This window comes from Alternaria arborescens (assembly GCF_004154835.1).
Source record: "Alternaria arborescens strain FERA 675 chromosome Unknown contig_18, whole genome shotgun sequence".
Classification (NCBI taxonomy): domain Eukaryota; kingdom Fungi; phylum Ascomycota; class Dothideomycetes; order Pleosporales; family Pleosporaceae; genus Alternaria; species Alternaria arborescens.
Genome location: NW_021167873.1, coordinates 1 through 13180, shown reverse-complemented (window position 1 = coordinate 13180; position 13180 = coordinate 1). Strand labels below are relative to the sequence as shown.

At 50.9% G+C, this 13180-nt stretch overlaps 3 protein-coding genes across 4 annotated transcripts; 2 read left to right on the top strand and 1 right to left on the bottom strand.

Moving 5' to 3' along the window:
- Nucleotides 1-437: 437 nt before the first annotated feature.
- Nucleotides 438-2724, bottom strand: AA0111_g7668 (hypothetical protein; the record flags this gene model as incomplete). The annotated part of the gene is made up of 2 exons (XM_028654030.1): nt 438-1334; nt 1381-2724. 2 exons carry the CDS (start codon nt 2722-2724, stop codon nt 438-440), a joined length of 2241 nt encoding a protein of 746 aa, XP_028504639.1.
- A 736-nt stretch (nt 2725-3460) lies between these two features.
- AA0111_g7667 (hypothetical protein) lies at nt 3461-7198 on the top strand (the record flags this gene model as incomplete). The annotated part of the gene is made up of 5 exons (XM_028654029.1): nt 3461-3981; nt 4030-4683; nt 4731-5834; nt 5887-6398; nt 6450-7198. 5 exons carry the CDS (start codon nt 3461-3463, stop codon nt 7196-7198), a joined length of 3540 nt encoding a protein of 1179 aa, XP_028504635.1.
- A 718-nt stretch (nt 7199-7916) lies between these two features.
- AA0111_g7666 (hypothetical protein) lies at nt 7917-10581 on the top strand (the record flags this gene model as incomplete). Of its 2 annotated transcripts, none has more annotated exons than XM_028654027.1 (4): nt 7917-8009; nt 8073-8235; nt 8322-8432; nt 8489-10581. In XM_028654027.1, 4 exons carry the CDS (start codon nt 7917-7919, stop codon nt 10579-10581), a joined length of 2460 nt encoding a protein of 819 aa, XP_028504636.1. The 2 variants fall into 2 exon arrangements, with proteins under 2 accessions (XP_028504636.1, XP_028504637.1); XM_028654028.1 differs by having other exon boundaries at nt 8298-8432.
- Between the last annotated feature and the right edge of the window lie 2599 nt (nt 10582-13180).

Sequence of the window (13180 nt, the reverse complement as noted above, 5' to 3'; positions counted from 1 at the left end):
CGTATCGGAATCGCAGTTGGTCGATAAAGATGTTTGAACGTTTGACACGCGATGAGATATAGATGAGGTGATGTCAACGTACATTTTCGGTCGGAGCTCGGACATGAGCTTGTTTAGTGGGGGTGCCATGTGGGGTGCATGCTTCATCTCAGATGAAGATCGGGTACATTATCCTCACTACACTACTATACTTTTCTGTTCTTTCATTTCATGGACCTACTTTATCACCCAGACATACTGAGGAAGTCTGGACAGAAAAAGATGTTGTGTCGATGAATCTTTGTTTCTAATGTTCTGGTATCTATACTACTCTTTCCCTCTAAATTGTACACATATTCTTACATATATTACTTGGAACGTTCAATCATGTAATCATGCTCTACGCGAGCAGCCCCAAAGAAAGATCAAACGCCATGACCTTTTTACAAGTGTGATGCCTATGACGGTACAGAGGGCATGCCGTCCAACACCTCTTCCTTTTTCTCCTTCGAGAGTGATTCCTCCGGTGTCGATTCCTCGCTATAAGGCTCCTCCTCTCGCGCCTGATCATCGACAACGTCGGGATTGTCAGAAAGTTCGTTCCCCTGCACAATATCATGTTGCGACGCGACAGCATCTGAGCCAGGGCCAAGTGGTCGGAAGAGCTGTACGCCCTTTGTGGCGTTGATCCTGTCCTGCTCCTCCCTCCACGCGCGTCCGCGGTTGCTGTAGCGCTGTATTAAATCGCGGTAATGCTTAAGGCCCCTATCAACGGCCTCTTCGTCTTGTCCAATGAGTGAATGCCTTCGCGCTTGGAGCGACTTGTACAGCTTCCATCGTTTCTCTTCAGGTATCTCTTTGACATGATATTCTATCTTCCAGTCATCGAATTCAGTGATTTGCTCTGGTCGGTCGACATAGCCTCCATTGACCAGACTGCGGGCAGTCAATGTCCAACCCATCAAGGGGCCTTGAGGGGCTGCTGGGTTCTCCAACATATCTTCGGCGACATCATCTGAGTCTTCAGTAGCTTCTTCAGCAGCTTCAGCAGTCTCTTCAACAATGTCTTGTTCAACGTCTTCGACTGTAGATGAATGCTCGTCTTCTTGCGCTTCAACCTCTTCAGAAGTCTTTTCAGCATCGACTTGTTCATCGACGTCGTCTTGCGCTTCTTGCCAAGCTGCTTGAGTCTCGGCATCACCTTTCCCTACACCAACGACGTTTTGTGCAAACTCTTTCTGAGCGGCCTCTCCAGCACTCTGAATCTCGTCTGCTTGCTCTTCGGTGACGGGTTCGGCGAAGATATACATAAAGGGTGTCTTGCCTTCGCGAGCCTCGAAGTGTAATCGGATAGACTGTTGTGATCAATAACGAGGTTGTACTACCCGGTTGGCGACTTACTGTATTGGGAAACTGTTCGGTGGCTTTGACAAGAAGCTCATCAACGAGGTTCAAGGAAAGTTTGAACTCCTGGTCTCCAAGAATTGTGTCATGTTGGCCGTGTAAGACAGCGTCCATATCTGAAAGACTTAGATATTGGAAGCCGAAGATACGCTCGATGTTGTGGTAGGCGATGAAGATGCCGTCCATGCGCCCCATGCGGACTTGTAGAGAGTATTTCAACATGGTTGCACGCGTCATGTCGTAGAATTCACGCTCGAACGACTCCCACTCGCCTAGACTGTGACGAAGCTGGTAGCCAGAACCCTCTTCGTAATGCTTGTGGTTCATCCGAATCGAAACAACAGCTCGCGTCTTCAGGTCAAACACTCCAGTTCCGGGTAGTCGTGGGTCAACGGCGTCTAACTGCGAGCGCATCATAATGTTACCTTGTTTCGAGTAATGGTAGCAACGACTAGCGTTCTCTTCTGCAGGCGCCTTCTCCGGACTTGACCTTCGGAATTTCTCAAATTCGCTGCGCTCAGTTGTGAGGAGCTTTTCCAATGAGTGACCCAACCAGCTCATGATATTGGGGCTATCGTAGGATTTGTCGGCGTCTATCGCATAAGTACCATCCTTGTACCGGAGGAAGACGGCACTGGGACCAAGCGTGATCCTGGAAAACTTGGAAGAAGGTTCGGGAAACTGGCGTGAGAGCATGCCATGATTGAGTTTTCGGAAGTTGGATAAGATGTAATGAAAGTGCTGGAGCATACTCGACATACTCGATGTAGAGCCAGTGAACTTTGTGCCAATCCGCCTTGTCAAAGCCAGTAAATCCTCGTCCTTGGACGAAGTCTTGTATTCGCTCAAGGCATCGAAGTCGAACTCATTCGCCGGCATGATTTTCTCGAGGTATGGATCGAAATTATACACTTGGGTTCGTGGGTCCTGCAGACGATATACACCAGGGTTGAACAGAACACGATCGAGGCCATATGACAACATGGGGACGGGTGGTTTGTCGACTTCGACAGCCTCAAATTTGAGGTCGGAAGGGTACAAGGTGCTGATAGCAATCGCCTCTCGTTCTTCATTTTTTCCTTTGTCCCTCTTTTTCTTGTCACCAAGCATCACCCGTTTGATAGATCGTGGTCCTTCACTCTCGTCCTCATCCTCCTCCCCCAGTTTCACTCCCGATTTCTTCTTGTCTTTGACAGCATGCTTCCTGATCGGGACTGCGCGTTCAGATTTGTGCCGGATGGATTGGCGTTGTGGCAGTCGAGTCTGGCTGCGGGCAGCGCAGAACAGGCAAACGGGAGTCCTATGCCATAGCGAGGCTGGCGACAGCTGGCGTCGCAGCATTGGAGGGAGCGTGGTGGGGAAGACGAGCAGGTGGCGTTTGATATGCAATGGCAGTGACGCTCGGTCGCGACTGCCCTCAGAAAATGTATCGGCGTTTGTTAACGCCGGGCGATCATTGGGATCAGCCATGTGACGTACGCGCGCAAGCGGCCAGGGCCAGTGGACGCGCGGAAACCTACCAGTAACCAGAGACCCACCCTGTAATCCACCCATACACTCGTGCATCCTACCCGTATATCTCGTCCTGTCATTTCCTTGCAAACGCGCTGTGATAGTCGGCCCGGTGAAGCATCCCGCGCCCTCTCACAGACTCACACAACGCTCGACAGCACTGTTTGGCGGCGAAGCTTGGAAACCCTCATCCATGCCACGGAATAATAACATGTCGTGATTACAGCACGCCTGCCGACCCCCCCTCCTGCAACAGGCCGAGCCCGCGATCTGCTGCACCCAGGGCCCTGCTACTGCCACTGCCACTGCTACTGCTACCGTCTAATCGTTCCGCCGTTGTCCTCCGCATTGTCTCCCGTTGCGCCCACGCCCTGATTGGTTCCACCGCCATTCTGCGCCCAACTCTGCTCTCCCGCTCCAATTTCCACCCCCCAGGTCTTATTAATATCTTCCGAGAATATCCTCCGACGCGACACTTGCCTCCCTCTCCCCAGAGCCCCTCTGCATGCGATAGCTGTGCCGCCGAGCTCGTGCTGGGCTTCGCGCGCCAATCGAGAATCTCGGAATGTCCAAAGACAAGCGGAGAAGCATCTTTGGCAGCAGCTCCCTCAATGCTTTCGCGTCGCGCAGTAACAAGGATGAATCGCAACCCTCCAACCTGCTGCGCAAGCGGCGCACCGCGTCCTTCATGTCGAATCTCTCCGATGTGTCGCAACACCCTGAATCAGCGTCTTACAACGGCAGCACGGTAGCGGGGAGCAGCACCCTCATGGAACCGCCAGACCCCCAGCGACCGGCGCTCTCCAAAGCCAGCCTGAAGCGTGCCAGCTCCGTCTTCAGCTCCTTCCGCGGCTACAAACTGTCCGCCGACGACGACCCCGAACCTCTCTCTGCGACCTCGACGCGAACATCGACCGGCTTTGGGGAATACATCTGGGAGGATGTGCAGGATCGGCAGGTGCTACAGCATGGCGAGGTCCAGACGAGCAGCTCCATGTTCAGGAAGAAGAGGGAATACCTGGTGCTGACCGAGAAGCATCTCATCAGGTTCAAGAACCAATCCAAGGCGATTGAAGCTTTTCCTGGGTGCGCCTCAGCGTCGGCAAGCTTCAGAGACAAGGCTAATGAGCACAGCATACCGTCACCGAACAATCGCATGAGCTACTACCGTCACAGCCACAGTCCATCTTTTGGATCTGCGCACGAACTTCAGTCTATGGCTTCAGAGTCATCCGGAGACCGTCACCATGGCATACCCCTTCGCCACATCGTTGCGGTATACCATCTAGACGACGGCCGACCACACTTTGCGCTGGAACTATATTATTTGGATGATGAGTCAAACAACGCCTCATCCATGACCCTGCAATTCGGTGATCCAGAAGAGATGTTTTCTTGGCTCAAGACTATACGAGAAGCGGCTAACAGGGCACGATTGTCTGACGCGAAACCCATCTCTGCACACAACTCCCACCTGGCTGCGCGCGTTGTTGAAGCAGAACGCGATTATGTACCTCCTCACTACGCCATATACAAGGTTGTTCTCCGACCACAAGGGAAGACGACGACGAGGTCTTCGACAGACGATTTAGCCAAAGTATCTGCTTCAGTATGTTTCCTTGTTATTGGTGTGCACAAAGTGCACATTATTCCGTTGTTCAAACCATCATCACAACGGTCTTCAAGCCCTTCATTGGTCTCTCATAACACTCAGTCTTCGCATGGTATCCTAACCCTGACTGAAGTGTGCGTAAACGAAATCGACGATACCTTCCAATTAACCTTCCGGTAAGTGTTTGTTCTTGTACCGCAACGACCCCGCTGACGGCACGCAGTAAACCTCTCGAACGCCCCAAGGTCCTCCATTTAGCGTCGTTAGCTTCGCGGGACATCGCTGTCCGTCTACGATCCATAGAAGCTAATCTAAGACCAGAGTGGGAGACACGGCCTTTCGACTTTCTTGTTCCAGAAGATGTGCATCATGACATTGGACGGCAGGAAAGCCCACACCCGATGGATCAAGATTCTCTGGATCGGACCTTGACTGGGTATTGTGTTGCTTACGACGTACAGCCAGAGAACATCAGCTATCAAATCACCTATCCACACGAAGACGCTCCCCGATTTGAGCTGCTACCACCTGCCGGCCTGCGCAGGAAAGAGTACAACACCCTCGAATTACTCGCCGTTATGCGTGCTTTGCGCTACAACGAGACTTTCGGAGGCATCTCATTCAAAGACGTAAAGTTGGACGTCCTGAATGGGCTGAAAGATCCGAATGGAGCGGAGCATGTTTGCTTGAAAACAAAACGCGGGACGTATGCACGGCTAGATGTCGAAGAGCTTGAACGGTCCTGCCTACTTGTGCAAGAAATCCGCGCCTTGGCTCTGACGAATCGCAAGCTACGGAGGATGGATTTTACAGCCTGCATTTCCAGAAAACCGAAAGATCACGGGGAAGCTAGAGGCAGTGCAAGGGACCAGGGCTGCGGCATTGTGGAAGCTTTGTTCCCATTGTGCAAGTACCAAACTACCAATGTCGATTGGATAGCTTTGAACAGGATACAACTTGGAGATACAGATTTGGACTATCTCGTCGCAGCTGGTGTCGAACGAGCGTGTCACTTCCGCGGCCTGGAATTGAGTGGGTGTGGACTAACGGACCGCTCACTTTCTCTTGTACTGGATGCCATTCGCGCGCAGGAGACTACGCTTGAGGCCTTGGATCTGTCGTCTAACCCTTTCAGGCTGTCGCCGAGTATCTTCGATTCCCAGATTGGCGTTTTTGGATATCTCACGCGACTCAATCTGTCGCACGTTGCGCGCTCGTCGGGTCTCGAGTCTTTGATCTCAGTCGAAACGTTTGCTGGCTGGAGACTACAAGAGCTGATTCTGAGTGGGACTTCACTCAACCCGGCCATGGTTGACGCAATCGCTGGGTGAGCCGCTATATACCTCGGTTTCTTGCGTCTTTTACTAACGACTGCATAGTTATCTTGTTAATTACAAGCAATCGTCAGCTCTTCGCGAAGTCAAGTTGGACCACTGCTTCCTTACAGGAAGAGATATAGCGTACCTGTTGCACTCGATGACAGAACATCCTGGAAAAGCTCGCGAGTTACATCTGGACGTCAGCGAGAACAATATTGAGGAAGATTTGGACAAGTTGACCAAAGCTATCTCTAATGGTCTCGCGCCATCTAACTTTACACTCCGTCTTCTAGAGTTCGAAGAGGACGCCGACTTTCGCAAGATGATTCTTGCGTTGGCCGCGAACAACACCATCAGACAGCTCGATATCTCGCGAGCATCATTACCATGCGAAGCATCGGAAGAAACTTGTCGTGCCATGGAAAAGATGTTTGCTGACAACACAAGTCTCGAGTGGCTTGACATCTCTGGGGAGGACTCCCGACTTGAGACGACCAAGCTAGGCGTTGGTATCAATCGAGCGTTACGGGGTTTGCAACACAACCGAACTTTGCGAGCTCTGTACATCAGATGTAAGTCCATATACATTTCATACTTGCTAGGCGACCGTCTAACCCTACCAGATCAAAAGTTGGGCGTACAGGGAGCAAGCACCCTAGCGGACGTCCTTAAGGTCAACACTACTTTGCAGTACCTTTACTGTGAGGACAACGGCATCGCCTTGACTGGCTTTACTGATCTGGTCAATGCACTTCATCGAAACACCACTCTCCTCTTTCTTCCCAGCATGGAGGAGGCACGTCAGATGGCACTGAAACAGACCGAAGAGCAGGTCAAGTCCATGCGAGACGATGCAGCAATACCCACGCAATCAAAGTCGTCCTCTGTCCGAAGCAGACTGACGAACCGCGTAGTCAGCAACTCTAAGAAAGAGTTGAATAACCCGTCGGGTCTCTCCGACCAAGACATCAAAGCCGCCTTGGGCCTTGTCGACGAGAGCTGGGCGAGGCAAGAATACCGCCTCCAACAGTATCTCCAACGAAATCATAACATTGCACACGGCATACCGACAACTATGGATGTCGATGAAGAAGACTTTGAAAGGCCAGACACGGCTGGTAGTCTCGGCAAGATCCTTGAGAAGGTCACGATAGAAAGCACACCGACAGACGAGAAAAACGTACAGCTTGGTGTTTTTACGCCACAGTCGACAGACAAGAAGAAAGTACAGCTCGGTGTTTATACACCACAGTTCTATTCACCAGGTGCGTCGACGCCCACGACGGAAGTCGATTACGATATCACGCCTCTGGAAAAGGAGCTGGAGATGTCTTTTGGCGATCAACGAAGAGCATTTCCTTTCCCTCTGTAAACGACGCGACGCGATGCTACGATGCAAGTCCCCTCCCGTGCCCTTCTACATGTTGCGCATGTCGATCGCCTTGAGGTTACCATGTACATATAGAGCTTGTTTTGCATATAGACCCTCTCACACCAGAGGTCACTCGGCGTTGTCGTTCTTCTTCTCTTTCTTCATATAATGCAACAATATGGCGGGGAAATGCATACGATTGGGACATGTGGTGCGATTCCTCTTCCTTGTTGAGAGGGAGTACATACGCCCATTGGTTAGGAGGTCAGGATATGGAGGGAGGGTATAATAACTTTCCATGATACCATAGACGATTTGAATACATTTATATCAACTGCTCTGAACCCTTAGAGTATTAGATGCCTTTCTCGCAGATACATGTTGAACATGACGCAGGACGACGGTCGGCTATCGAAGCACGACCCCTGCTCCGCCGGTCTTAGCGACATCATCGCTCCGCTGCCCGCATCACCTCCGCGAAGCTCGTTCTTCTAGAAGCTCCCCACCATGCCGTCCTACACATGAGTGCACCTTCCCGCTCTACAAACGACCCGTGCGCGCCTGCCAAACGTCACTAGGCGACCGTCATTCGCTCACTCCAGCTTCGCGTCCTCGCTCCTCAACTCACTCGCGCCCGCTTGCCCGCCGCCGCTCCACTTCAAAGATCACAACTGCGCAAACATCACTATCCCCTCGCTACACCACACCCACAGCGACCATGGCCGACGCAGACATAGAGGCCAATATCGACCTCCTACTCAGTTTTGGAGCGGATCAGCTGGACAGAAATGAAGCCCGACAGCTTCTCGCGGTATGGCCCAAACAGCTCGCAATCTGTTTGCGCCTTGCGACAAAGCCCTAACCAAGCAAACAGAATCATGGCCAAAGTGTCGAGGCCGCCATGGACAAATACTTCACCAGCATGGAGCAAGGAGGCATACAATCTCTAAAGACCCACCTGCGCAATTCGCAAGCCAAGTGGGACGAGACTGCCTTTGCGGGGGCCGGCTATGGTATTGACGACACAAACGTTCCCAGTACGTCGACCTCAGTCCTGAAGACTTCCTACGATAACACGACTGACAGCCGCTCGTTTCAGCGTTCAATATTGACTATGCTCCAGGCCACGAAAATTACCCACATAGCAACATCAATAGCAGAGCTCCCACACGACCGCCTTCACGGACGAGTGTCGCTTCCACACAAGCTCAAGCTGGCGACGCGCCTATACAAAGTCAGTACAGGGAGTGCGCCAGCAACACTAGACGCGGAGTGCTGACAGATATTCAGGCATAGAGGGTCAAGAAACAGGTGTCACTGGCTCCAATACCATTTTTGGGCCGGCCATGAGAGACAATTACGATACGTCTCAGTGGGCCTTGGTACCAACCGCGACCGAGATCATTGCCGACCCCATTCCCAGTCAACGTAAGCGCGAAGAAGGAGAGCCTGCGATTCTCAAGCCATCGTCCAACTTCAACTACCTTCCCAACCTCATTCCTATCCTCCATTCGATACCGCTGTTCCGAAACGCGCTGCTATGTCCGGGTATCACAAAAGACGATTACTGGCAGGGCGACGAGTGGTGGAAAGGCAATCCCAAATCGGCCTCGCGTATCTTTGACGCAAGTGTTGGGCTGTCCGAGTCGTATAATCTAGAAATACTTCACGAAGCACAGCGGATGATGGCCTTTCTGGATAAAACTGAGCGGATCTATGGATCGGTCAACGGACTCCTTGAAAGTGAGGCCTGGAGAGAACTACCGTCGACTGTCGAGGACCCAGACGATGATCTGCTAAAGTTCCTTGTGTTATGGGGCTTCGCGTTTGAGAGCCATATGCCTAATGCTGAGTTGAACGGTACTCTTCGGTCTACAGTGGACGTTGCGGATAGCACAGTAGAGAGCTTTGTGCTCGATGCTGTGGTAACACGCGATTCATCTCGGCCTGACTTTAGCTTGTACGACGTCTTGGACGACTCGCTGTTCTCTGTGGCTGTGGGTAGTGCGCACATCCGCGAACCCAGTAATGTCCTAATACTACGACTATCCTCATCGAACACAGAGGCATCTGACCTAGGCATTCGCATCCCAGCTACCCTCTATATCGATCGATATCTCCAACAAAATAAGCATGTCATTGATGGCATGTACAGCGATATCAGGCAGCACGAGGAACAACTGAACGTTATCAAGTCGCACGTGGAGAAGCTGAAGTATTACACGCCGAACAAAGCAGGCGCCAAAAAGCTTGACTCCTTGCAGTTACTCAAAACGAGCATGACTGCATTTGAGCCTGCAAAGTCTGGTAGCTCTCCAGAGGATGCATCAACGTTGGCCAAGCTACAAGAGCTATACAGTAGCATTGAAAGCAAGCTTGCAACTCTTGAGGAGCAGACTGAACAAGCGCAGAAGGCCATCGCAGGCATCTCCGGACGCTTCAAGCCCCGTGTAGACGACAGTACTGACACAACGGCGACCACTACGGACGAAAATGCCATGGACACCACTACCGAAACTACCGAGAATGTGGCTGAAAAGCCCTCTGAGCCTGTCGAGGTTGAATACCCAGCCGGGCAAGCTCCCGAAGATGCCATGAACCGTCCCTACCAACTCTGGGGTGTAGCCACCCGCCGTGACGTAGTCTACATCCGACACCCCGATATAAACTCCAACACCCCCAATGCAACACAATGGTGGCGCATGCAATACGATAGTGAATCTGCCAACCCCATCATCCGACGCGACCGTCTCTCCCTATCCGAAGTCATCGAACGCGCAACCACGGAATCCGCCTCTGCGCTCCTTGTCTATGCAAACGACGCTGCTACGACTGCCGATCCCCTCCCAATACCCAAGGCTCTCGAGGACTTTGCTAAGAAGGATAACTTGAACTTTCTGAGAGAGTTGCAGGAGAGTCGTACTGGCTGGGAAGATTATGGTGGTGACTATGGAAACGTCGCACAAGGGGGGTGGGACGACACTATGCATCCTACGTCCCATGCTAATCCTTCCTTCGATGAGGGAGTGGATGAGAACGGATGGAGTGAGATTAGTGCCAAGGAGTTTTCTAGCAGTACTGGTGGTCGCCCACGGAACGATTCGAACATGAGTTCTGCGACACTAACGCCGAACACGGAGATTGAGGATGACGAGCAGCAGCAGCAAATGGTGGAGACGGGTGCTCGGGGCGTGACAACGAATATGAGTAATGCTAGTAGCGAGACTGTGGGGCGCGGGGATGATGCAATGGATTTGGATGGGGAGAGTCAGAAGTTGCAGAGTCAGGTTAGGTTTTCGGATGTGGATATGGAGGACGTGGGTGGTAGGGATGATGGGATGAGGACGCAGCATATTGAGGTTTCGGAGAAGAAGGGTGGCTAGGATTCGCCTGTTGTACTACCGGAAGAGGAGCAGTGGGGCGAGGATTGGTATTATCCTCTTTAGGCATGGGTTGGGGGTTTGGATGGAAATGCATTGTTTGGGGGTTTGGGTTAAAAGGCATGACTGGTTAGCTGCTCGGGATATCTGGTGGTATCTGCCATGGTTAGTCTGGTAGAACCACGGTTCAGCTTGGATGAGATGATTATCTTTCCACTTCCTGGGGTTTGGGTTCCAAGGTTTATCTTGTGTGTCTCGTGACTTGGTGTGCGGCTACGGATATAAAAGCTGCTCAAGTCTTCGTCTCCTTCCCTTCTTACATATCATATTCACACCTTTTTTTTGACCAAAATTGAGTGGGCTTGGGGGGATGATCGCTCTGGCCTCTCTCTCCAAAAATCAAATGTTCACCACCGATGTTCCTGGGATTCTTCCAAAAGCTCAACCTACACCTATCATGTTCTGTCCTCTCTTCTCAACAAAAGCGGCCACCAAATTGAAGGATGTTTTCTTCGTCTCTGCCGCGATACCGAAAATCTCTTAACAAAGAAATGATGGACGAGAAACCAGCCTTCCAGCCTATAAATTCGAAACTCGCGGCGACCTACTCCTTGTCTCCTACCTCAACATCTCGCCCAGTCATTACCAAAATCCAGAGATCGTAGCCCTATGTTCTTCCCTGCGCCTCTCCTTCTCAAAACAAAAACACATTCGAGGATGCCGATATGCTGGCCGTTTCTCGGAAACTTCGAATTTAGGGATACATGAGCGGCAATCTCTATTTCTCAAAATCGCCGTGGACGAACGCATGACGCTATCTTTGCTGTGCGAGACTAAAAAATCGAATACCCAAAACCGTATGCCGTCGGCTGTGTGAGAGCCAAAAAGAAGTTCAGCAAACAACATGAGTTTTTTACTGCTGGAAGTCCCAAGTCTGTCTACTGGAACACAACGTTCAAAGCCCTACAGGCAAGACTGTATGCGTTTGAGGTTTTGCGAGGCCGTCAACAAAACTAGATATGATGTTGACATGATTCTGGGACTACGCATTGGAGCCACAAAGTTACCGGATCTGGATGCGCGGGTATAAAAAACTCTCTCGCCGGCGCTCTTCTCTTCTTCATCACAACCACGCTGTCAATTTACTACCAAAATCAACCTAGTCAGCAAGGATGTTCGCTACCTCTTCTTCCAAAAAGTTATTGGGAGCGTACCGATGAGAAACTGCTCTTCCTCTCTTTTCTCCCAAAAACCTACTATTCTTGGATCTATGGGAACGCAATTTCCAAAACAACCATTAAACGATCGAATGTGTGGAGAAGAGACCTCTCAATCAAAACAACTAAAAAGCCACGGGATGTCTTCTACCCTCTCCTTGTTTCCAAAACATATCGCCCTCGACTCTGGCCGTACAAAATTGCTAGAGACGCTTCCTATGTGTTCTGCGGTACTCCAAGGAGGCATCAAAAACGCATATGGGGCTCTCTGATGGGCTTTTTGGCTCTTCACTGCCCCCACCAGCTGAGTAAAGTGTATATAAACACCCTTCCCACGACGTACAATGTGTCTCCTATCATTCACTCTTGTTCCTCAAAAACTCCAAAACCCACTTCCATATAAACGATGGAGCATTCCTGTTGCGTTCTTTTACACAAAGAAGATACCGAAAACGCTATGGCTTAAGTAGAACTTCCGAAGGCAACACATGCTATCTCAATAGCTGCCGTCTCGAGCTTCTTTCAAAATATCATGACACTACAAAATGTCTCGCTGGTGGGCCCTGCTCTTCTTGAGCACACCTCAACCCATTCTATGCTGTGTCTCTAGTGGCTAGAAACGCTCGCTACATAGAACGAGACGACTCCATTACATGGGAACATACCAACGAGAGCGCCCCCTGGCAAAACTGGGTACGGCTCGTTCTGGTTGTCGCGGGTATATAAGCATCTTCCCAAGCTGGATCTACATTCTTGGTCACACTCGACTTCTTTCTTGACGGATCAAAACTGGCCAAGGGAGAAAGATATGGTTCGCTGGCTCCTCGGTGCTGGTACTACCAAAAAGGATGCAACGGGACGCATGAAGTGAACGACCCCGCTGGCTGAGAGATCTAGCAAAATAAAAAAACCTGGACTCATAGATCAAAACATCGACCCAAACCGCACATGTGAGAGGGAGAGGGCCTCTAAGAGCTACAAAAGTGGACTATCATCGTTGCACGAGGTACGAAAAGTAGCCTTCGCATGCCCACCGGTTGAGTCTCCGCCCCGAGCCCCTATATAAAACCCGCCTCATTGTCGCCTTTGCTCGTCTACAACATACCCTTTTACCAGAAAACGACAAAACCAAAACGCAACCTGGGCAATATCATGTTTGTTCCGTTTTCCTCCAAGACGGTGCGGATGAGCACATGGAATTCCGGCCTTTGGAAATGACGACTTCGACATATGCGAAATGTCCACTTCGCTTCTGATATATAAACCATAGCTTTCTTGCTCAGGTCCTCATCTATATCACACGGTTTATTTCATAATACAAAAACCTCCATCGCAAGCTCATGGTCTTCTGGTCTTTTCCTGATATACCTACGACCAGAGGATGA